The sequence below is a fragment of the Magallana gigas genome, chromosome 7 (genome assembly GCF_963853765.1).
Source record: "Magallana gigas chromosome 7, xbMagGiga1.1, whole genome shotgun sequence".
Lineage (NCBI taxonomy): Eukaryota > Metazoa > Mollusca > Bivalvia > Ostreida > Ostreidae > Magallana > Magallana gigas.
In genome coordinates this window covers 33,619,238-33,641,994 of record NC_088859.1, presented here as the reverse complement: position 1 = coordinate 33,641,994, position 22,757 = coordinate 33,619,238, and the positions used below count along the sequence as shown (strand labels likewise).

Genomic DNA, 22,757 nt, shown 5'->3' with positions numbered 1-22,757 from the left:
ATAAAATCTGTGGGTTTTTTTCAGAAGATAATTATTTCCCAACAGTGTGAAAATCAACATCCATGGGTAATGAATTTGTGTGTTAAATGTAATTTTCTTTCAATGAATTTTCCACAAACCTATAATGAACGAGGGCGATAAACAGGGAATCTCAAGGTTCGTAAGTCTTAGTATGCTGTGTATATGCATGTATGTGTCCTATGTGTGAATCACTAATTAAAGGCACATGGCAACGGGGACGGGGAAGGGGGTGGGGTAAGAGGGCTTGCCCCTATCCCTCACAGGAGTTTTCTAAAATGTATATATAGATATGTAGAAAATTGTTGCCCCCCCCCTCCATCCACAACTGTTTTGGGATAATGTAAAAAAAAAAAAAATAACAAAAGACAAATGTCATTAAAATACATGTTTAGAACGCACACACCCCCCTCCCCCGATCAATAATTCATCAACGAAAAAAAAAACCAAAACATTGGATGGATATGTTGTTGCAATTTTATTTTGAAACATAACACTAACAAGAAAAATATAATTGATTCATCAAAAAATCAAAGGAAAGTTTTTTTTAACATATATAATAAATGCTTTACAGGACTTCATTGATACAAAATCCCACATCCAATTGCGTTTTTTTGGAAGCTTTACAAACAATGAAATAAATGCAAATAAATAAACAAATCACACAAAATCGGTAATCACGCAGTGAAAGTATATACCTGGACATCTCATCTTTAAATTACATTATTCTTTTCAATAATGCTTACATATAACATGCTTACATACAACCTAGTTCTATTGCAAAAAGCCATCAGACATTTCTGCGACACCTGGAAATTCAATTCATTAAAAAAAGGTTGTGCCTGTTGTTTCTCTCAACAGAATATACCTGATGGAATAGTAAACATGAACGGTAAAAGAGAGATAACTCCTATTATAACAATAAAATCCACCACCATTAATACTTAACGGAGTAAAGAGTTTAAAAAAGCAGAAAATGGATATTGTAGAAAGGACTCAGATGATTTAACTGTAGGGTATATACCCAGTACATAAAATCACCATAAACAAAAAACACTGGTATCGGTAAACAGGCCTATGTACATACACATGTACCTGTCAATGAATCACATGTAAACTAGTTTCTACTACATGAGTTATCTACATGTACACATGTAATTGGACACAACTGGTAATCTGTTATCTCCTCTTTGCTTGGTTATGAATTATACATATTTCAAACTTTCCGCAAAAAAGACAATGGAAGATGGATCAAGTAAAGAATTTACAAAAATTGGTAATGAAAGAATAAAGTCGTCAGAAACAAGAAACATCAAATCATGTATTTCACTTACATAATAATAAATGCAAACATTTTACAGCATAAAAGGAATGGTATACAAGTCATTCATGCCCCTCAAAAAGCATTCCATACCTAATGCTTTCTTTTACATTTCTTGGATATGTACGAGTACTACCAGCATAAAAAAATATCTATCCATAGAAAAATATAACTGCTAGTTTGACGATCAATTTTTACTACAGAAAAACATTTGCATATATATATGTACACATTTTGGCAACAGTTGAAATGCTCTGATTCATAATTTGGTGTCATAACGGGGAAATTCGTGCATTTGTAGTACCTTGAAAATAAGACATCTTTGCAGAGTAGAAATGTATAAATAAAACTGTGGTCTTGTGTGAACAAACATTAATAAAGCATGTAATTAAAAAGTGCATATAATTGACACAATGTCAAAGTAAGTTTGTATCACAAGAATTTTAGTAAATAGCATGTGATATACTTGATTTCTCATACCCAGGCTACAGCAATGCAGTCATTCTTGTGGAAGGGCATCTAAAAGATGCTACAATATTGCAGTTAGCCACACCGCTATAAGATAGGAAAGATACCATACTCGTAAATGTGTGCTATATAATAGTAGATCATTAACAGCATACCAAATTAACTCAATGTGTCATAAATGACTTTCTATCAAGCAAAAAAAAAGAAAGAAAGAAATGAAATATGAAGGTGAAATTGTTATGTATCAATTTCTTGAGACTTTACACCTGTTTTGGTTTTTCGATATGCTAATAAATTTGATTACAATCAAAATTGAGCAAAAAAAAGGTAAAAAAAAAAAAAATGAGACATGTGTAACTGACTGCAAAACAAGTCATAAAATTACATTCTATATCAAAAGTTTGGAGTCTTTGGCAAGTTGTGCTAGACTGTAGGCCGGTACAAGACCTTGACCTTCCATGAAGTCCATCTGACAGGACAGGGGAACGTTGGTGTGGGTCAGGGCTAGCTTCATGCAGGTCTCGGCAAAGTAGCTGCGTAAATCCTGGTCAAGCACCTCCTCCAGGAAGCGGCGTAGCGGCAGGAGATGACTGGTCCAGCCGTCCCAGGACGTCAGGAAGTCCTCGACGATGTGATGAAGGAGGCGGGGGTGGGGGAGAAGGTCCTTGATGGACTTGTTCTTCATGTCTTGCTCTGAAAAACAATAAAATTATGTAGATATAAATCATACAGCAGGCTCAGTAAAACAATATCATTAAAAGAACATATGAATCAATCATGAAACAGGCTTAGACTTAACATAAAAAAGTTAATTGTTCATGAAATGAATACGTAGCATTCGATCACTACAAGAATGGTAGTAATTTTTAAATAAGTCTAGGACTGATGATTATCTGAAAATTAACACCTATAGCAAAATTATCAAGAATGAAATTTTGGTAACATATTCAATTTAAGATAAAACTTTGAGGCAATGTACACCTTTTGACATAGATCTAAATTCCAAGATTTTTAACCTTTATAACAAAATTCAAAATTCCTTTGAAATTGGAAAGGACCCCCCTCAATATTCACACACACTAACACATTTTTGTCATTAAAATTCTACTGAATTTGGTTAATCAGTAATGTTGATCTGCATCACTATTGATAAAAACTACCATAAATAAATCACATCTTATAAATGTCTTTGACATTAACAGCTGTCACTCTGTTTTACCTGTCGGCAATTTGTCGTAGTAATAGAGGACGGGGTGTAGGAAGTTGGAGTGGTGGGCCTCTGCAGGTTCCCCCGTGGCTCGGTTAATGCGGAAAACATCGTTGCCAGGTCCGGAAAAGTCCTTGCCATATTCCATGACTATTGCTATGATACGAGTGGCGTTGTGACCTGATTTTTGAGGCAACTCGTCTAGAAGGTTTATTGGATAGTCCTCCAGATACACAAACTCTACTCCATTGCTGAAAAATTCAATTTTCTTGTTATGACTTAAATTTTTTGGTAATCTAAAATAATGAAAATCTTGAATGCATTATTTTTTAAAGGTGAAATTGAAATGGATGTGAATACAATATATAGATTCCATGACTCCATGATTCCTTTTTTTTTTAAGACGGGGAATGGTCAAAAGATGATTGTTTCAATAAACATATCCTATATCATTAGCACTTCTTAACGAAATCTTTAACATGGATTATTCTTTGTGATCATGTTTCACACAATAACAAGCTACAGATCTAGAGGCTAGAGGTGTTGGTGCTAATTAAATTGTATTGTACAAAGGGCTGAGTGAATACAGGTATTGGGGAATGTTTGTGCATAAAAAGATTGGTGAGCAGCAAGTGTGGGTGACCAATAATTAGGAAATATAATTAGGCCTCATTGTGCTATAGTATTCAAAAGATGTAGAGATATGCTCCTGGGTGCAAATCTAGGAACGCAAGTTTATCCAAATTTGTACTGTGTTCATCATACTTATGTAAGGATCATTGTAGTCCCATCCTTTAGCAATCATTTCACAAAGTTTGTCATGGATTTAAATCTGTTGTTGAAGCAATGACTTATACATCTCAATAATATGACCTCGCAAATATCCTTTTTTTTTACTTTTAAAACATTATCTACATCTCAAAATTACCACATTTACGACATTGTGGCTGATATCAGAAGTCTTCTTTATTGCTAACAGCGATAGAGAAATTATCATCAAACTGACATTTACAGTAAATGTACATGTATAAGAGTACGTAGAGGTACCAGGGTACTAAACACTTATGGAAATGAATAAAAATCTGTCATAAACATTGTTGATTTTATCATTACCCCCCAGATCAATTACCCTGGCTTATGATTTTCAATGCAGGTGAATAATGTTTGTGCAAGGTTGGAAATTAATTAGAAATATGTGTACGACTTTGTGACAGTGGGAGAGTTAATTTTGTAGGAGTCATGATCTCATCAAACATCAAGGGACCAATCCCAAGAATTCAAAGATATGGATTACTCTTTGAGGATAATGACATCTCCCAGAATTCCAAACATCTGATAAGTTCCCGAGGCCTCGTTCAGCCTCTTCAGAATGGTGCTCTCCATCTGAGTGACCGGGGCCGTGATAAAGGGCCAGGGGACTTGGTGGTACCTCCATTCCAACAGGTTGTGCAAGGCACGGGCTAAAAAACCAAAGAAAAAAATCCTATTTTATTTATTAGCATAATATAGGTAAAAATTACATGAATCTAGAAAAACTTAGTTTGCTGTTTGGTACGTATTTTTTTTTTTAGTTATATGATTTGCAACGATTTTTTATTGGAATCAATTTCATTGTTTAAGAATTACAATACCAGTACTTAACATATAAGAATATGAAATTTTAGTTGGGGATTTAATTTTATTGATAAATGTCATCAATAAAATAAACAAAACTGAATCCCCCCAAAAATTTTCCTTCCTACAGTATATATTACAGAAAATGTATGAAAGAGTGCAAAAATGAGAAATGAAAATTGATCCCGATAGAATTTAATAAAAAGCCTGAGTGTACAATTAAAATATCAAACATCATGATCAATTCTAGCCATGGAAGTTCAAATTTACATAAATTACACAAATAAACATAATGTACATGATCAATTTTTGTTTTATAATCAATTTTTGTTATATCAATCCATACAGAGACGATGCACCAGCTGGGGAATAGACCTGAGTTTTCACCTGTGTATCTAAATCCGTGGATGAAACCTCCCGCAGATTTTCGGAAGTCCAGGGAGTGAGTGGCAGTTCCAGCAAAGAACATGCCCGGATTATCAACCGATTCGTAGTTGTAGTTGATTTTGGGATACTTTTTGGCTCTCCCACGTCCTGGTGTTATCACAGTTTTGCTGTTCATTAATGAAAGCAAAAAATACGTGTATCAATCTCATATGGTCTAGTTATTTATAATTAAGGCATGAAGAAAATGAATATCAAAGTCAAGGCAAGAATGTACAGATGATTAACCTCTTTGTCAAATTCTTCATATTACCAAAAATCAAGTATGAGTGAGAGAAATTGAACCCCTTTAATGAAAAGCCAGAGAAAAGGGGAAGCCTTACTTGTTGAAAATACTTTTATCAAATGTGAATCCAAGACAGCGGATCACTTTATCGTATGGATCTCTGAGAGCGAAGTTGTCCAGGGAGAAGACCGGGTCCTCCTCATCTTCTTTAAACTGAAGGTGTAGTTTACCATTCTGCTTGACGATTTTAACTTCCTCTAGCCCTGCTTCTAGAACTCCATCTAACGACTTCAACTGATAGGTGTCCAACAAGCCATTATTCACTGCCCTGTATTTAACAATTGTTTTGTCAAAATCAGAGTTTTTATATACATTTGTAATGAATATCAAAGCATCATTGCATTTGCTTGTTCATTACATACATGTAATTAGTAATAAGACAAGGTTTTTTCTTTCATACAGCTTATTAGTAGCTGACTATACTACAAACATCTACCTTGGTCAATTCAGACCACAGAATGACAATACGGATCTGATGCGCTGATATAAAGATTCATATCAGCCCTTCAAAGCAATATGAGCTGTATTTTTTAGAATATTACTTTGCTGCAAAAACCTGCGAGTACAATAAGTCTGCATGTTACTTAAACTTTCATGATAAATAAGATTTGAAAACATCATGTCATTGAATTTTTGTCAAAAGAAAGATTTCTCTTCTAAGGAATATATAGCAGATCAATTTTTGTACAGGACGACAATAATTCAATTTTGCTCCAATTAAGGTTTCTTGATGGCTTTTTCCACAAAAATATGGCTTATAGAAATATAAAAACCATGATATGTTTTGTCATATTAGAAAAAAAATATCATTTTTGTAAAAAACAAATTCAACATGAAAATTGCAGCTCATATTGCTTTAAACAAATATAAATCTGTGTTTGGTGTGTTATTAAGTAAGCAGTTAAGTAATACACGTAGTATTACCCTTTTCCATATCACACTCAGCCAGCGAATCCAATATCAATCCCCACGTTCCCAACCCTTGGAATAATACAGGGGGTGATATAGAGAAGGGTAATATTAATCTCCTTACATTCTCGATTGTATAACATCACACTGTAAGATAACTTAGGGTATTTGACAGACATTTCACTTAATAATTCAAAATCCTTGATAAACAATCCAAGCTACTATGAGTATACTAATGCTTCCCTTTAAATAACAAGGCTAAGGAAACCTTTATTGTATTACTTAATCAGCTTGTTCATCTATCTACAAAGTTACTTCTCCTGAGAAACCTAATTTTGCTGAATGCCAACTGAGTGATATTATTTGATGTTCATTCTATAAAAGGGCTACAAATGGATTACAGTAATTGAGAACCACAATATCCATGACTTTTATTGTTCCTTGAAAGCTAGCACGAAATTGCGGCCCTCCCAAATTAGAATCTTTATCAAGAGAACGGTTAATGTTATCGATATAGGATAACCAACAATTGTTTAAGTTTCTTTTGATTTGTTTTAACAGTTGCAATCATATTGATCATTGGCTGACATTAATGTTTTGGCGATACAGACCTAAGATCTCCGACATAGTGCGTGGACCAGGAAAGCCTCACTCTGGAACGGCCCACCATGTGTACCACGTTAGTATTGCCGTAAATAGCATCGGCCGTCTCGAAGGCGGCATTACCGCGCCCTGAAACATATGATTATACCATCATCGTCATTACTGTATAGAGCTATTGGAAAAAATGCCTGCCCTTGTGTAAGTTTCAGCTCGTAATACTTGCGTTCATAAGACATCAATATATCATAATGCATAACTTGTTATCATTGAGCCATTAACGTTAATGCGTAATGACGCCTCTTCTTTGTCTTGTACACAGCCAGTCAGATACATTCATAATTAACAGTCGAATCAAGGGTGCTATTGTCACTGTACAGAGCAGAGGGTGAGAACCATTAAAGCTCTCTCATGATACATGTATAAACAAAGCCTTCTTTATTGATATGGTACCACAAGTTCTCATTTCTTCAATAATATTACATAACACGCCAGGAGTATTGTTCTTCTTAATTACATTTCACACATTACTATTAGTACCAGTGCACAGAATTTAATTTTGATTTTAAAAAATAGTTTATTCCCTGGTTTATTTTATAAATGTCAAATCTCTCTCAACTAAAATATTGTTCATGATGTGCAGGAAAAGACACTTGAAAAAAGCAAAATCACAAGGGACGAGGTGTCGATTTCAACAGATAACATTTCCTGACTGGTAACATGTTTTTACAATTGGGTAGAAGTATTTCCTGGAGTTGACATAACGGTATGTGTACGCTACATGAAACAAATTTCAAATGGTCATAAATTATACACATTAAGGTACCCAATCAATAGTTCAACATCTGTGCTGTTATTTCAATATGACACTTTTTTAATTAACCGGGGTATAATAGACAACATAATGAGTATCTCTTTCTAACCTGTTCAATGTCTAGCCTCAATTTACAAATTGTATAAACTATTGTATGTAAAGTGCTCTTTCTTTTTCATGAATGCGTATTGTTTTACATATTGTCCTAAATATTGGAATTACTCAGCAATTTTTTTTCATAAAATGCTGCCATTTCTCTGTCGTATTCAAAGCTGATTTTACAGTACATCAATAAATTTGTACAGTGTTTTAACAATATCTAATGCTTAACTCTTAAATAAAACTTCATTTTTATAAGCTAATGAACCTACATTTTGTTACATCTGCATATGTATTTACAGAAGCGCTAAAAATATTGAGATTCTCTTTTTAATTTCAGCATCACAGGAATTTTAAATATGAAATGTGAATTTTGCTAAAATAACGGGTTTTTTTTTTAAATTTACGGTTTACTATAGCAGGCCTCTTAATGGTAGATTATAACAACTTTCAGCAACTTATGAAAAAAATGCTGAAACTGAATAATGTTTCTATTGATCGAAATTGCCAGATAAAAGGCTAATCTTTTTTTTCAACAAAATGCAAATGTACTCCTATATTAAGAATTTTTGAAGCGATATAGAATGCAATGTATGACACAGTTAAAGAATAATTTCCTCAGCCTTATCTCTCTGCTGTTCTAAAGAACTTTAATTAAATTCAATGACTACATCTGTATAGGACTTCTAGAGTTAACAAACCTCTCACTGACCAAGATCAATGAGAATTGCCATTACATGGACCTGAAATCAAGACATGCAGTTCTCAAGTCCAGGAAATCCTAAGGATCATTATCAGTGTACCTAATATCAGAACTGATTGCCCTTCAAAGTCTTCAGGATTGATTGAAACGTCTTCATAGCCAATCACATGCTCCATTCCATCCACGTTTTGCGGGACGTTAGGGGTTGCTATCCCAGTGGCCACCACTAACTTTCTAGAAGAGAAAAGAGATTTCGTTAGCGAGGTTTTTTTTTTTTATTATTTTTTCTTCAATCAATCACAGCCTCCTTGATCATTAGAGATCTGTGATGTGGGAGCAGCAGCCATCAGTGGTTTCATACTCGAGTCTCAAAGGAAATCAATTGATAATCAGGGAATATTAATCATATTTATGGAATTGAGGAACCAATATGATTATGGATTCCTCTTAATCTCTAATTTCTGAGGATGAGAATCAATATCCATCCAAAAGGCCCCTTTTTAACATACATGCATGCAACAAAATTTCAAGCATCATTAGCATTACTGTTGGGATAGTTCTGGGTGTAAAAAGAGGAGACAGAAAATCTACCAATAAAGCACAGTGCACATTATACAATATTCAAAAGAACTCTCAAATTACCCAGATACCATGAAGTACCGGTACATTAAATTGATTCTTTTATTCTATGAACTCTTCATTCCAAACAACAACAAAAAAGGGAATTTTACCAATAAATTTTTCATAAGCTCTTTTTCATGAGTTTCTATTTCTAAAGGAATAGAAATTAACGTAACCTCAGACTTAAATGACCCTGTATTTAATGGCAAGCCTCCGGCTACAATCTACAAAATATCATTGGTACATTAAAAAAATGTCCTCTTGTACCAATTTTTGAATCCCATTGCACACTATTTATGTGGTTATTAAATAATAATATTGTATATGTGTATACAGGGAAATATTCACCCCTGTATTTTTTGCCCCTTTTGCCTTAGGTTTTAACCCTTTGTGTGCGGCGACCCAACATATTGGGTATGGAATAGCCGACGTTACCGTGCGGCAACCCAACATGTTGGGTTTGAGAAAGAAATCAGCACTTAGTTACTTTAGCTTTATGCTACTAAATTTGCTGATGTTCTGAAACAACTCAGTACTGGGACATAAGTTGCCGTAAAACAAGTCAGCACACAAAGGGTTAATATCTATCAGCGAATTGAAGACTGGCGAATTCTAATGTCTTTAATAATTTCTCTTTAAACACAACTGTGTCTTGGCAAATTCAAATTGACGGAACTACTGTGGAATCATTAAAATTCATGGTGGTCAATTTTCTGGGATTGCTAAAATTTCACACGTTCATGGGGACGTAATTTCGTGTATTATCTTATACCTACAAAAGAATTATGACTTTATAACACTAATTTATTAATTCGTGGAAGATTTCAATTTGTGGATGAGAGGTACCCACGAATTCCATGAAAATTGAGCCACTACAAAATCTAATGATTCCACAGTATGTGCAAGTGTTGAAGGGCAAAACTTACACTTGGCAAAAAATAACCCTGTATACAGTACATTGTACCATTTTACTTAATGGGTTTTTTTTTCTACCAGCGTTACAGATATACATGTAGTAACAAACCTAATAAGAACTTTGTTTGTTTCCAAAAATTCTTGTTCATATGTAACTAACTATATTGTATGAGGAAAACCTTATTACATGTACTGCTGCCATGTTAAGTCCGCACAGTATATATTGGTATTACGCATTGACTCACACTACGGTACAGATAGAAGTATACAGCCACCATGCACATATTTAGGTTACATCATTCTTGTCAGACTCGCAATACAAAAGAATTTATTAACCCCTCTACACTGTTTATAGTTTCACTTCAATTACATATATATAGTGATCATTGAACAAAAGCTGACCAAGAGCAGAATGAGAATTTATTAGATAAAGGATTAAATGATTGGGATTCATGACAGCCCTGCTTATTAAATGTATCTATATCTGATTCACTTAGATGTGTCAGGTAGATTAAGTGTTTGTCTAGCTCTGCTTATAAGTCTATATTCAACTATATTAATTCACTAGCAAGGGAACCACAACTGTAAAGGCTTTATGACAATAAATTTTGTAATTCCTCAAAGAGGAGGAATTCTAGTTATAACAGACCACACTAGTTACAAAGCTGATTTCAAATGATACTGATAATTATAGGCTAGCAAAACATTGTTTATGGAATATTTCCTCTCTCTTATAATCAATGCATAAGTGTAACGACCACAACCCTTGCACTATTTACACAGTAAATCAATGGTATGGAATGGATGCTTTGTGATAGAAAGTGTCTCCATCATCCATTCCATCCTTAAGGAGGTTCGATACTCAACAAATTAACCATAAGATCTGCCTTTAAACCTTAAATATGGTATTTTTGACCTTAAACTATATCTTTATAAAGGAAAAATCCAAATAATTATGTTTGGAATATAAACAGTTTTCTGTAATTTTATAAAGAGCTCTTCGTCAAAAAAAGATAAATAAAGTCTAAGATTGGCCGTGACCATCCATCCCTCTTAATTCTATCCCAGAGATAGCGAGTACCCTCTGGAAAACCTCAATGGTAATGTTGGGCAATCCAATTACAAATTCTCATTGCTCAATCTGCTTTGTTTAATTGTATTTAAATATTGATGGAGCTATTTGGTTCACACAAACACAGTTTCATCTGATGATCATGCAATCATCTTGATCTTTGAAAGAAAAATGTTTGCTTTGTGAGAGAGAGAGAAAAATCTGATTTGCAAATTTCGGCTGCTCTGACATTTTTAAATGGCATTAGCAAATTAAAGTTGTTTGTCAACTGAGAGCAGGACGGTAATTTCCTGGGATGGTTCTAAAAAGAGGAAAATCATTTCCTGCCAAGAACATCAAACTGTTCTTTGTTTATTGCTCTATAACCATAACAGATTTAGTGCAAGTCGAATAATGGGGGGAAAAAACTGAAGACGTATGCTTTCTGAGTTTCAGGGTTGCAATTATGTAATAAATAAAACAAGGAAATGGTCATCCAGAGTCAAGCTACAAAACATTCCAATTTCATACCATTTTAATAGCATGTACTGGTATTATTTGATCATTAATATGGTACAGCAGAGAAAATTTTGATATAGGTATCTTACTTGTGATAAATTTATTGAGGACATTTTTATTGCCAAGTCCTTATAGATGGCATTGAATAAATATAATTCAATAGCCTTTAGGAATTACATTTCCTGCATGTACATATTCAATTAAATTCCGGAATTCCATCAATAAAACAAAATTAATTATATGAAACAATTGATCTGCCAGTAAATCAGAGATTTTCTAGCCATTTTCTGATGCCAATTCTACCAAACTTGGTGCAATAACATAAAGGATGGACAGTTTTGTCATATATCTTAATGCGTTATGGCATATGTACTTTGTACTTAATTCATCTTAACAACCTACAGCTCCCCAATTTATAGCTTCCTTTTGACAAAATATTGGCATTATCATCAAAGGAAAATATGATAAGGTTTTAAAAACACTAAGTCCATGAAGGCAAGAAAAAGCAAGGTCTGCAGACCTATAGCTTGCATTAGTGATCATCCTTCGCTTGTCAATGATGAATGACAATGGAAGCTTAATTATTAATAATGATAAATAACCCCAATAAAGGTATCATAACAGCCTAGGCCAAATGTTTCTTCCCAACTATTCAGCCTGAAAATTTAATGAGCCACAAAAAATCCTTGCAAAATTCTAAAATTGTATGCAGCATCACATGATCAAAAACTTACGAGCAAGTGTACTTCTGACCATTTCCGTCATCCATAGTAAACTGGTTCTCTTTCCGTTCGATGTTTCGGATCTCCGTGTTATATTGAACTTTAATGCCTAGTTTCTCTTTGTAATCGTTAAGGTATTTTACAAGTACGTCAGCATGTGGAAACAACTCTTTGGAATAGTGCCGCATTAAAAGAGAATCATCGTGACTTAGCAAGGAGTTCCAGTCGTGTCGCATATTGAATTCTTTGTTGGTTTTGCCTGTGTTTCTCTTATTAATGCTGATGAGTTTTCTGTGGCGAGGATACTGCAAATAAAAGCTCCCTGTCCAAAAGAAATTCAAATAATCACTTTTTCCAAATATACCCATGTACTATACATGTATCATAGCCCCCCAAAAATGACATATTTTATGGGAACAGACTAAATTAGGTTGCTTAATAGTAATTTTTCTCAAAAATAATTTCTTTGGACAAAAGAAGATGGTAATATATATAGTGCAACTTCCATCAAACCTCATTCTACAGCCAGCAGCACTAACCCTACGCAATAATTGCATCTATTGACCTTAAGGGTCCTCCACACCCTGTGACTCTAACTTTTTATGACAATACTATATTCATACATAATGTCGAATAAAACGACTTGCGACTATTATTTATACTGATAGATTTGTTTGTCTAAATTCATAATTCAAAGGGTATAAAAACATCAGACTTCATGCACTTAATGAAAATTCCAACTTTGATCTCTATTTCAAATATGACAGCTAGGGACTTTAATGTTTACTGTAAATGAATTGCAATAAATTTTAGAAATGTATATTTTTCCCCAGATATGCTATTTTTTAAAAACCTATTTTAAAAGTTGTACAAATTCACAAAGACACTCCTTATAGAGTCCTAGTAAATAAAACCTGGTTTGATGTGCCCATCCAGCTTTTCATTATTATTGAATATATATGCTTTAATATCACATTAGGACAATATTTCTTTATAATTCTACAGTAACTCCACATGCACCCATCTAAATTAATGCATGCACATGATTAATATTTTGGCTGATGAATAATTTATTGTTCAGTATGCATAGAGCAATGATACTGAATCGTTTGTATATTGGGTACTGGAAGAGCAATACATACTGTTTTACAAGAACAAAAATCATTATAGACAATGATGTATTACTATACTTTATTTGGGGATTTCAGCAATTGGCAATCATTTCTGATAAATATTGACTGATGGTATATTGCACTCAGAAATCCCATGACAATACATTTTCACAATTTACAGAAATTGGGTTCTAAAGGGAAGCACAGAGGGAAACTTTTAATAATATTATCCTAGTTCAGTGAAGTAACAACTGCATTCTCAGGAGAAAAAGATATTACTGGGGGCAGCTTAGTCTCAGACAAAACCCTAGCTGCGATGGAAATTAATTCTCTCTTGTCTGTAAAATTGACAAGCTTTTTACTACATGTATAATAATGAAAATTGTTCTTTATTTTCTAGCTTTAAGACCTCTGTCTCCCATTTCACTGATTGCTTGATTCTTACTGCAATAAAGCAGTTGTCAGTACAACTTGTAGATAGAAAATAGTTCAACTTTTATGTGACAATGCAAATATTGGATGATCTGTGAAGCAAGTACATGTATCAGAAACTGGTGGATAAGAGCTTAGTGCTGGCAATTTTTAGCAATTATGTGGCCCCCACGAGTATGAAAAATACTTTGCAACTTAATTCACCTAAAGTTTTAACCTCACTACAAATTCTTCTCTTGCTAGAATTTTCAATACACGTACATGTTAGATATATTTCGCATTTACCTGATACATTGCTTCTTTCAAAAATGACATAGTCCCTGTTTTTCTGTTGTAAATAATATCCAAGCTGAAGGCCACTAGGTCCTGCCCCGATTACACAGTAATCATGGTGAATTGTGGGACTTGAAATGATGCATGTTGTGAAAATGGTAAGGAAGACAAACAGGGTCAATGGACACTGATAAGGCCTCGTGGTCAAGGTCATTCTTGGTGCTTATCCAAGGTCACCTCTACCTTAAAAAAAAAGAATAAATGACAGTCAATAAAATGATACCTGAAAATTTACTTCTAGACTTTTTATACAAAATTGAATGTACCCAAGGTATTTGGCCATGGGGTTATACATGTATAACTGATATGAGCTAACTTTTCATCCAAATCTTAATTTTTCCTTATTTCTTTTTCTTTCATCAATGAAATTCAAGTAAGGAATTAATTTACCTTAAAGCAAATCCGGTTTGCATAATATTATAGGAATTTGATTTAAATTCCACGTTTATTCTGATATTTACAAAGTCATCAACTGTCCAACTCATGCATATCATTGACCCACTGGGGCTGTAAGCCCATTTTGACGAAGCTCTTCATAACCATGGTTATAAAAGATGGGAATGAAGAGCTAGCAATACATTTATATTTGTAAAGGAATTTATACGATAGCTCTATGTAAAGGAACTGCCAACAGCCCCCTATAATGAACCTTGATCTTCATTCAACTTCATATTCATGAGGTTTGCTTCAACAATCCATTTAGATTTTCAATTTGATTATTACCGGTAGTTTAATTACCGGTATTACCACCATTTAGCTAAAAAGTAAAATTAAAAGTTACATGTACTTTGTTATTTCAAGCACTTTAATTTTACCCATCAGTGTAGATCAAATGAACCTGAACAAGCATTTTATTTTTTAAAAGATTTACAGACCCATGTAAGCATAATACTTACAAAATGTGGCTGAAAAAATTGCTTTGGCAAACTGTATTTTTTTTTAAAGATAATTAATCCTTAAATATAAACAATTTCATCTGATAAAGAAGAGACTGAAAAACAGACAAAGTAATATTATAACGGTACTTATTGTAACCCCCACTCCAAGTTTAGACACAATGTACTACACTTTTTTCCCCTATTTCAGGCTGATTAATCAGTTTCAATCAACACTGTAAGTCAGATAATTCAACTATAGGTGTCTAAACATAAAATCCTTACACTATACCTTCATATTCAATACATTTCTTAATGAACAAAAAAAAACCACACAACGTAAATGTCTCTCCGTCTTCTTTACAACTTAACATTCATGACAGGAGTTTGCACAATGAATACCTGTAGCTGTAGAAACAGTTTATTTTTGTTCTTACAATTTTGGGCTATTAAATATTACTTAGTACCAGCACTATCATTCTGATCAAACTTAAAATACTGTGACTACCCAATCGTGACTATACCGTACAGAACAGGTAATACAGATATCATATCAATATTAAATTATGTATATCAACGTGGAAAAAATTCCATATATGGGAAAAAGATAAATATTAAAGCATGCAAGGACCATGGTAATTTGAGTATATACCAGCAATCAAACTGAAATACACAGATGTTACATAAATATCATTTAAAACTTAAAAAAACCGTAGACAGATACTGAAGGGTCTCTTTGTTAATTGTGGATAAGATCAATAACCCAGACCAACGGTATAAATCCATTACCACTTTGAATTGTTTACCACTGAAAGTGATCAAATTAAGTGTAAATAAACAGGTTTCGAAGCTAAACCCAGCATCAAGTGTATACAAGGAGTGAACAGACGTGATCATAAATATAGAAATTCAAAAGCCATAAACATCAACACGTTGCTGAAAATTTCAACAAGAATGTGTGGATTATGTCATATGACAGAATATATTGCATGCTACTATCGTAATATTAAAATGTGCTTTCTCTTAATTAATTACATACATGTATGTATATCATATGTTATCAATAAATGAATTGCATTTTTCTTCAGTCTTCACCAAATACTACCAGCAAGTTCATGGTTGTTGCATAGTAATACACAGTTTGATTTAAAATAAAATATAATCTCTACATTTGCTCAAAATATATAGTCTTAGGATTTTAAACCTAAATCTCTGTAGGACCTAGTAACATATGTCCTTTATGAATAATAATTGCTGGGAATTCATTCAGTGACATTTTAATGTTTGTCTAAATTTGAAATGCTAAGGCCACATATACATCCATTCCAACACGACTTTTCAAGGCTTCATTTATGAAAACTTTTCCTGTTTATTGATTAGTGCAATCGCAATAGCCTTTAAATGCATGCTCTGTTCCCCATTCTCTTAAATTCTGAGATTAGTTCACAAGCATACAGCCTTAAAAAATTATCTAATTTTGCTAATTAGTACTTATTTTCAAATGAACGGAAAACTCTTTGTTGATTTTCACCGGAAAAAACAAGAAAAATAAAATCATAAAATCATTTTAGGTATATATTATATTTACATGTATACCAGCATATGTAATTTGACTAAACTCTTGATATAATTTGATGTCAATATGTGACAAATAAAAAAAAAAAATCAAAAATAAAAAAAATAAAGAAGTCAAGGTTTACTTATACTTTATCAGAGAATTTAACAATTATTTACCGAACAGTTTATACCATAATTCATTAATTACAAAAATCATTTGTCTATGAATGTTTGCAAAATATTACCATTAATACATGCACTTATTTGCATAAATAAACTGACTAAAACCGGTAGGTTGCATATTTATTTTAGGAAGTTGCATACTAATTAGCCCCATTCATAATTAGACACCTGAATATTGTGTTAACCATTTTACCACATAGAGGCAATAAAACGTTGACGTCAGAACGGGAATTTATTGATAATTTTTATATTTACCGAAATGTGAGAAAAATAACACCACAGAAAAATTTTACATTAAAATTTAATTAATATATCTTTTAAACCCATCCCCCCAAACAAAATAACAATTTATACTTTCAGCAAATGATCTTACCTGTGCCAAAGCTGATGTGGAGAAAAAAGGTTATTATATCCACTTATAAATATGACTGATACAAGACCGCCCTATTTCTCGATAAAGGCTTGTCAATCAAAACATCTGGCAAACTATTCAATTTCCTATCGCATCACAGAGCCATCAAAATACAAACCAGTAATCCGTGACAAAACCAAGATTTCTAGTAAAAAACAAGTTAACTTCACACATTTCAAGGGTCAATACACAGTCACTTATATAAGCACATATATGTCGATTCACTAGTTCTTGCAGTTATGCGAGTGTATGAATTAAAATTTAAAATTATATTCACTAGTCCACTCTCCTGAGTACAAATGCAAAGTTCAACTTCTGAGTTCATTCTAGCTTGGTCATCTAAAAAAATTTATTAATTACAGAAACGGGAATTTGTCAAACATCTCATGATCAGTCTTCTTTCCACAAATTGCTATTTTCTATCAAATTACAAGACATGCCTCTGCGTAAATAAAGCTCCTCCTAATTAGGGAAAAGATTTAGAAATGCATGCCTGACATGTTTGAATGATACAGAACTAAAGCCTAATGAGCATCATACCAAACCATTATTTATTGGATAATTGTATTGTTCTTAATTCCAATTTTCAATCCACAGTCTACGGCAATTTCTCAATCAGTGACATTTTATGTTCAATCATAGTGTCCATTCATTAATACATTTATATAAATGTATCCCATTGCCTGGTCTGTCACTAATCACAGTCTCTCAGTGTCTACAAATATGCCACTTTCACTCAAAGGCTCAAAGCCACTTGTAATAACTTGTGTGCTAGTACATGTACTTCTATCTTCCAAATGTTAGACGGAAGTAGCCAATTCAGTTGCTACTAAGCTAGCTGTTACTTGGTAAAAGAACATACAGTAATTAGACTTGCATGGAGGTAGAAGAGAATGTGAAAAGGACAAAAATTATCAGGTCTAACAGGAAACAATATGGATTTAGCTGAAAAATAAATTTAAACCTCTATAGCTTCCCCTTTATACACAAACCTACTGCATGTAGCAGTACAACGTACTTATAGATCCAATTATTACATCATTACATTTTACATGTTACAGCAATATTAGAAAAAATATCATGACCAACTCACCATGGGGTTTCCAAACCTCTCAAGAGCTTACGCGGTAAACGGTAGATAGGCAGGAAAAACCAAGTTCATTTCCGGAGTTTAATTAATAGAGTGAGGAGGTTATCAGACTGGTGTAACTTGAAATGAACTTCATGGTATTCTAATTTAATGCATTTAATGTCAAAATTAATCGATGAACCAGAAACACATAAATAAATCTGTCAATGAAATTCCTACCCCTGTCCCAATACTCCTTAATTGACACAAAAACTGTGATTAATTTGACTTAATGAATGATAATGGGCATTAAAAGCAAGCAAGATGATCCGATCTGCCCCATTGGTTCAAAGACTAAGGTATTTCTAGCAATGTGAACTTATTTTTTTTGTACTTTGAGTGGTACATGTACCGGTAATTTATCCATAGTTGAAGTTCTTCTAAACTGGTAGCATGTGAAACTGTTAATGTTTCATGTTTCATGGCTGGGACTTTTTCTTCATTAACACAATCAGCCTTTGAATTAGGACTATCTCATTGACTCAATATTATCTCCTAGCTAGCTTTTCAATCATCTTATGTCATTCAATGGGTCTCTCTCTCTCTCTCTCTCTCTCTCTCTCTCTCTCTCTCTCTCTCTCTCTCTCTCTCTCTCTCTCTCTCTCTCTCCAATGATTAAAAGGGTGAATGATATCATAAGAACACTTCAATAATATTACCTTGTAAAATAGATGAAAACAGAAAAAATCAATTTAAATATTTACTTTTCACATGTACCATTGATAAAATACAATATTACTAGTTTTTCCCTAATTAATCACACCATCAACAATTTTACCAAATTTAAAAGCCACAACTACCCTTTTTTATGAAAATGGAGGAAGATTACTACGAAACACTACCCTCAGAGGCTCTCTCCCCAAGTCTCTATATTCTAATTTTAAATTTTATCAAAAATTCACATTTTATTGAACTGAAACCAGCTCATTTGCATTGTACATGAATGGGCCATTATAAAATCAATTTAGGTACCCAATTCAGAAATGAGTCCTGAAAGTTGTAATGGGTGGTTACTTTTGAAATTTAAAAAAATCAAAATAATTAAGATCTGAATGTTACAACTGAGTGAACTCACATTCACCATTTAATTAATATCATACAACACAACATAGACAAGCTCTGCCTGTCACCATCACTTTAATAAACCAGAAAAGTTTTTTTTTTTGTTTAAAGGCAGAGGGGTAATTTTTGTGCTGTAAATATTTTTAAAACCTTAACAACTAAACAAGTACATCAATTCATTTTTTTTAAATTGTCATTATATATTAAAGAAATAAACAGTAAGTTAAAAAGTTCATGGGGATATGACTTGGTTGGTCACTTGATCAAATCCTGTGAAGCCCAAAGGGCTTCTTAAAAGTTTTGATCATGTACCAACCAAGTTCATATTCCGGAGAACATTTTAACATTGCTGTTTAATATATTGCTGTTTAAATTATTACTTATTTTATAATAAATAACATATTTTACCAGGACAACATGAAATGTATTTTTAAAATTTATAGAGTTACAGTATAGTAATGAAAATAGCTTTGCTAATGGGAATTCCAAACAAAACGTCAACTGAAATTGACATAGTATGATATCTGTGTAACAGTCAGTCTCATTTATGCAATTTAAAGCTACAGACAGGTATGTTTCCCTATGATTTAAACTGTTACATGTATGGAAAAGCTGTAAATTCAACGACTGATAAAGTTTTCCGCTTACTTGAGTGTCTCTGTATCTATGGAAATATTTGTATGTTTAATTTATCTCTTAATCTATATAAACACAGTGAAGGTATTCGAAAACGTCCATCACCTTTTCTCAACATGTTTAAGGTAAAGTTTGTACTGTTCTACAGTCAATTTAATAAGAGACCTATAACTTAAGTAAACACACGACTTACCTCTTCTGTTAACGAACCAGGAACTTGTATTGAGATCGTGCATTCTACACAGTTCACAGAATTTGTTTACTATAGCACGTTTACGTAAGTCGCTCTATATAAGTCTAGAGGAGTTCCGAAAAATCCTCATAGTAACTGAAACATTGTCATATTCGTAATTCGATAAATATTTTTACGATTTAAATTCAAATTTCTTAAAAGTTCAAAAAGTCATTCTTAGTTGAATACTTTATTTTAGATTCTTCACATTTTAAAAATCATAACTGCTTTTACCTGTACGAAATGAGAAAATAATATGTTGTCCTTTCCGATTTTAAATTTAGTTTCCGTGTACATCTTCCTACTTGAGAAACAAAATAGAAAATGAAATATTTTAACAAAGTACTAGTATTTTCAAGACTTTCCTATAGGTTAAAAACTTACCGTTGTCATAATTTGCATGCAAAAAATGGAATTAATATTTTTCTGAACCGCGTGCCTGTGATGTTTTATTCTAACATGAATGACTTAGATGTTAAGAAACGGACTGAGGAGCTTACTGATTCTTTCATGGAAGCAAGGGAACTTATGCAAGATGCTGTAAGTGTATGCATACCTGGGCTAAGTAGACATTACTCACTAGCTCCGGTCTTTAAACATATGTACAAAGAGCTACATCTTGTGTTGACCTACAGACTTCAAAGGTTAATGCATAATGCAGATTTATGTATTAAATTTGTAGAAAGAATAGTGTGACCAGACTATGCAGTATTCACTACTGTTCTTTCATCTTTGTTCTATTATTATGTTAAGAATACATATATCGCATGGCCCCCAACTCCGTCACTACCCTAACTCCGTCACTTTCGGGAAACTCCTCGCCGTTTGAAATCAAGTACGATTATGACGTCATTTTTTACATGTCAAAAATCTTTAATCAAATGTCAACAATTTGCAACGGTTAAATCTAAGAATGTGTCAAAAAGTAACAGAATTAAACCTTGTTCATTTTATGCACCATTAATTGTGTGAAATCAGCTAAAACTTTTTCACGGGTGCATTAAAATATCGATATTTCTGACATGCGGGCCCATTCGACCATTTACGGTGGTCAGCCATTTTTATAGAGGTCAAGATGAAACATTTCACATGTAATACATTTAGAATAAGGTGATTAATACATTTTTTTCAGTCCGCAATAGCCTTTATGCACTACTCTTGATGATAACGTCAAATCGCTCATGCCGATACTTTTGCCTTATGCAGGGTATAGATATCTCCGGTATATCGCTATTTAGAATATACTACATTTCTAAAAATGCAATAAATAAATAATATAATATTAAGTAATATATTAATTAATGATATGAAATATTTGAAATATGTAAGGACATAAATCAAACGGCATCCATACATTCTGAAAAGGCCATTGTGATTGTTGTTACATGGACCCATTTTTTATTCTGGCGATCATTTCATTTCGATAAAATTAAATGCAATTTAAATTGTATTTACCATTTTTACTTAATATTATAACTTGGCCTAGATACAAATGGAGTTTTAACTAAATTGTTAATGTGTCTTCATTCCCTGCCATATCATAGAGCATGAGGGTGACGGAGTTAGGTTCGTAAGATATAATAAGCACACGTGATAAACATCATATTCAGAGGGCTTATTTGAATAAAAATAAAAATATTTTTGTTAATAAATTTATTAATTGTATTGTTTCAGATTATATTTAGTGATTGCAAATGATAAAAACAACAAAAAATAATTTACAGAGAAACGCGGGAGGTTTTCTGCTTATGGTGACGGAGTTTGGTTACTCGGGGATAATATCATATGGGTGCAGTGCCTTAGTTTTTTATTTTACTCAAAATTGCATCTCTCTCTTACTGCAGAAAACCACCATGAAATAAGAACATATTATATTACTTCTGATGGCAACAAAAATAAACACAATACATTTAATATTACTTTCATTATAAAATCCATATCACTGTGTCCTATTATATACTAGATTTTAAAAATTCGAACAAAAAAAAAATGAAGAAATTTCAAAAAAAAGATGAAACAAGGAAAAGAATTTGAACCCTTTTTTATTACATGTAGCAATCTATAATTACGAGAGAACAATTTATTTGTATTTCATTATGAAATGGGACTTTTCTCCTTTTTTTTCAGAGAGAAAGCATGAACACAGTTTACTTTTCAGAAGATATGCAAGAGGCAGCAGAAGCTGTTTCCCAAACAATCCAGATGTATGAAAAACTTTTGAATGAACTGGATGAAAATCAGAAAAAGGATGTCGTTAGGACAATTGGACTTAAAATGGCCGAACTTAAAGCACAACAAGCTGCAATGAAGGAAGAACTGAAGTCAGACTAATTGATGCTGCAGAAAAGACATCTGACTATTTATTTTCAGATGAAAATGGCATTTTACACCAAAAACTTTTATAAATAAAGATAATGGAATATGAATGGTTGTCATCTTTTAAGTTATACAAGCTAATTAGTATTTCATGTTCTAAACATCTT

The 22,757-nt window shown here is 32.8% G+C and overlaps 1 protein-coding gene and 1 long non-coding RNA gene across 3 annotated transcripts; one reads left to right on the top strand and one right to left on the bottom strand.

Moving 5' to 3' along the window:
• Positions 1-477: 477 nt before the first annotated feature.
• On the bottom strand, positions 478-20,362 carry LOC105341473 (FAD-dependent oxidoreductase domain-containing protein 2). Of its 2 annotated transcripts, none has more exons than XM_011448024.4 (10): positions 20,236-20,362; positions 14,141-14,371; positions 12,324-12,633; positions 8,584-8,717; positions 6,879-6,999; positions 5,396-5,626; positions 5,016-5,182; positions 4,309-4,474; positions 3,027-3,265; positions 478-2,500 (listed from the first exon to the last, which is right to left on the bottom strand). In XM_011448024.4, the coding sequence occupies exons 2-10, from the start codon at positions 14,340-14,342 to the stop codon at positions 2,196-2,198; spliced, it is 1,875 nt and encodes a 624-aa protein (XP_011446326.3). In that variant the 5' UTR covers positions 14,343-14,371; positions 20,236-20,362; the 3' UTR covers positions 478-2,195. The 2 variants fall into 2 exon arrangements, with proteins under 2 accessions (XP_011446326.3, XP_011446327.3); XM_011448025.4 differs by lacking the exon at positions 20,236-20,362 and adding an exon at positions 17,177-17,297.
• A 153-nt stretch (positions 20,363-20,515) lies between these two features.
• On the top strand, positions 20,516-22,549 carry LOC136269893 (uncharacterized). The gene is made up of 2 exons (XR_010707487.1): positions 20,516-20,814; positions 22,402-22,549. It is a non-coding gene; the product is annotated as an uncharacterized lncRNA (long non-coding RNA).
• Positions 22,550-22,757: the final 208 nt, after the last annotated feature.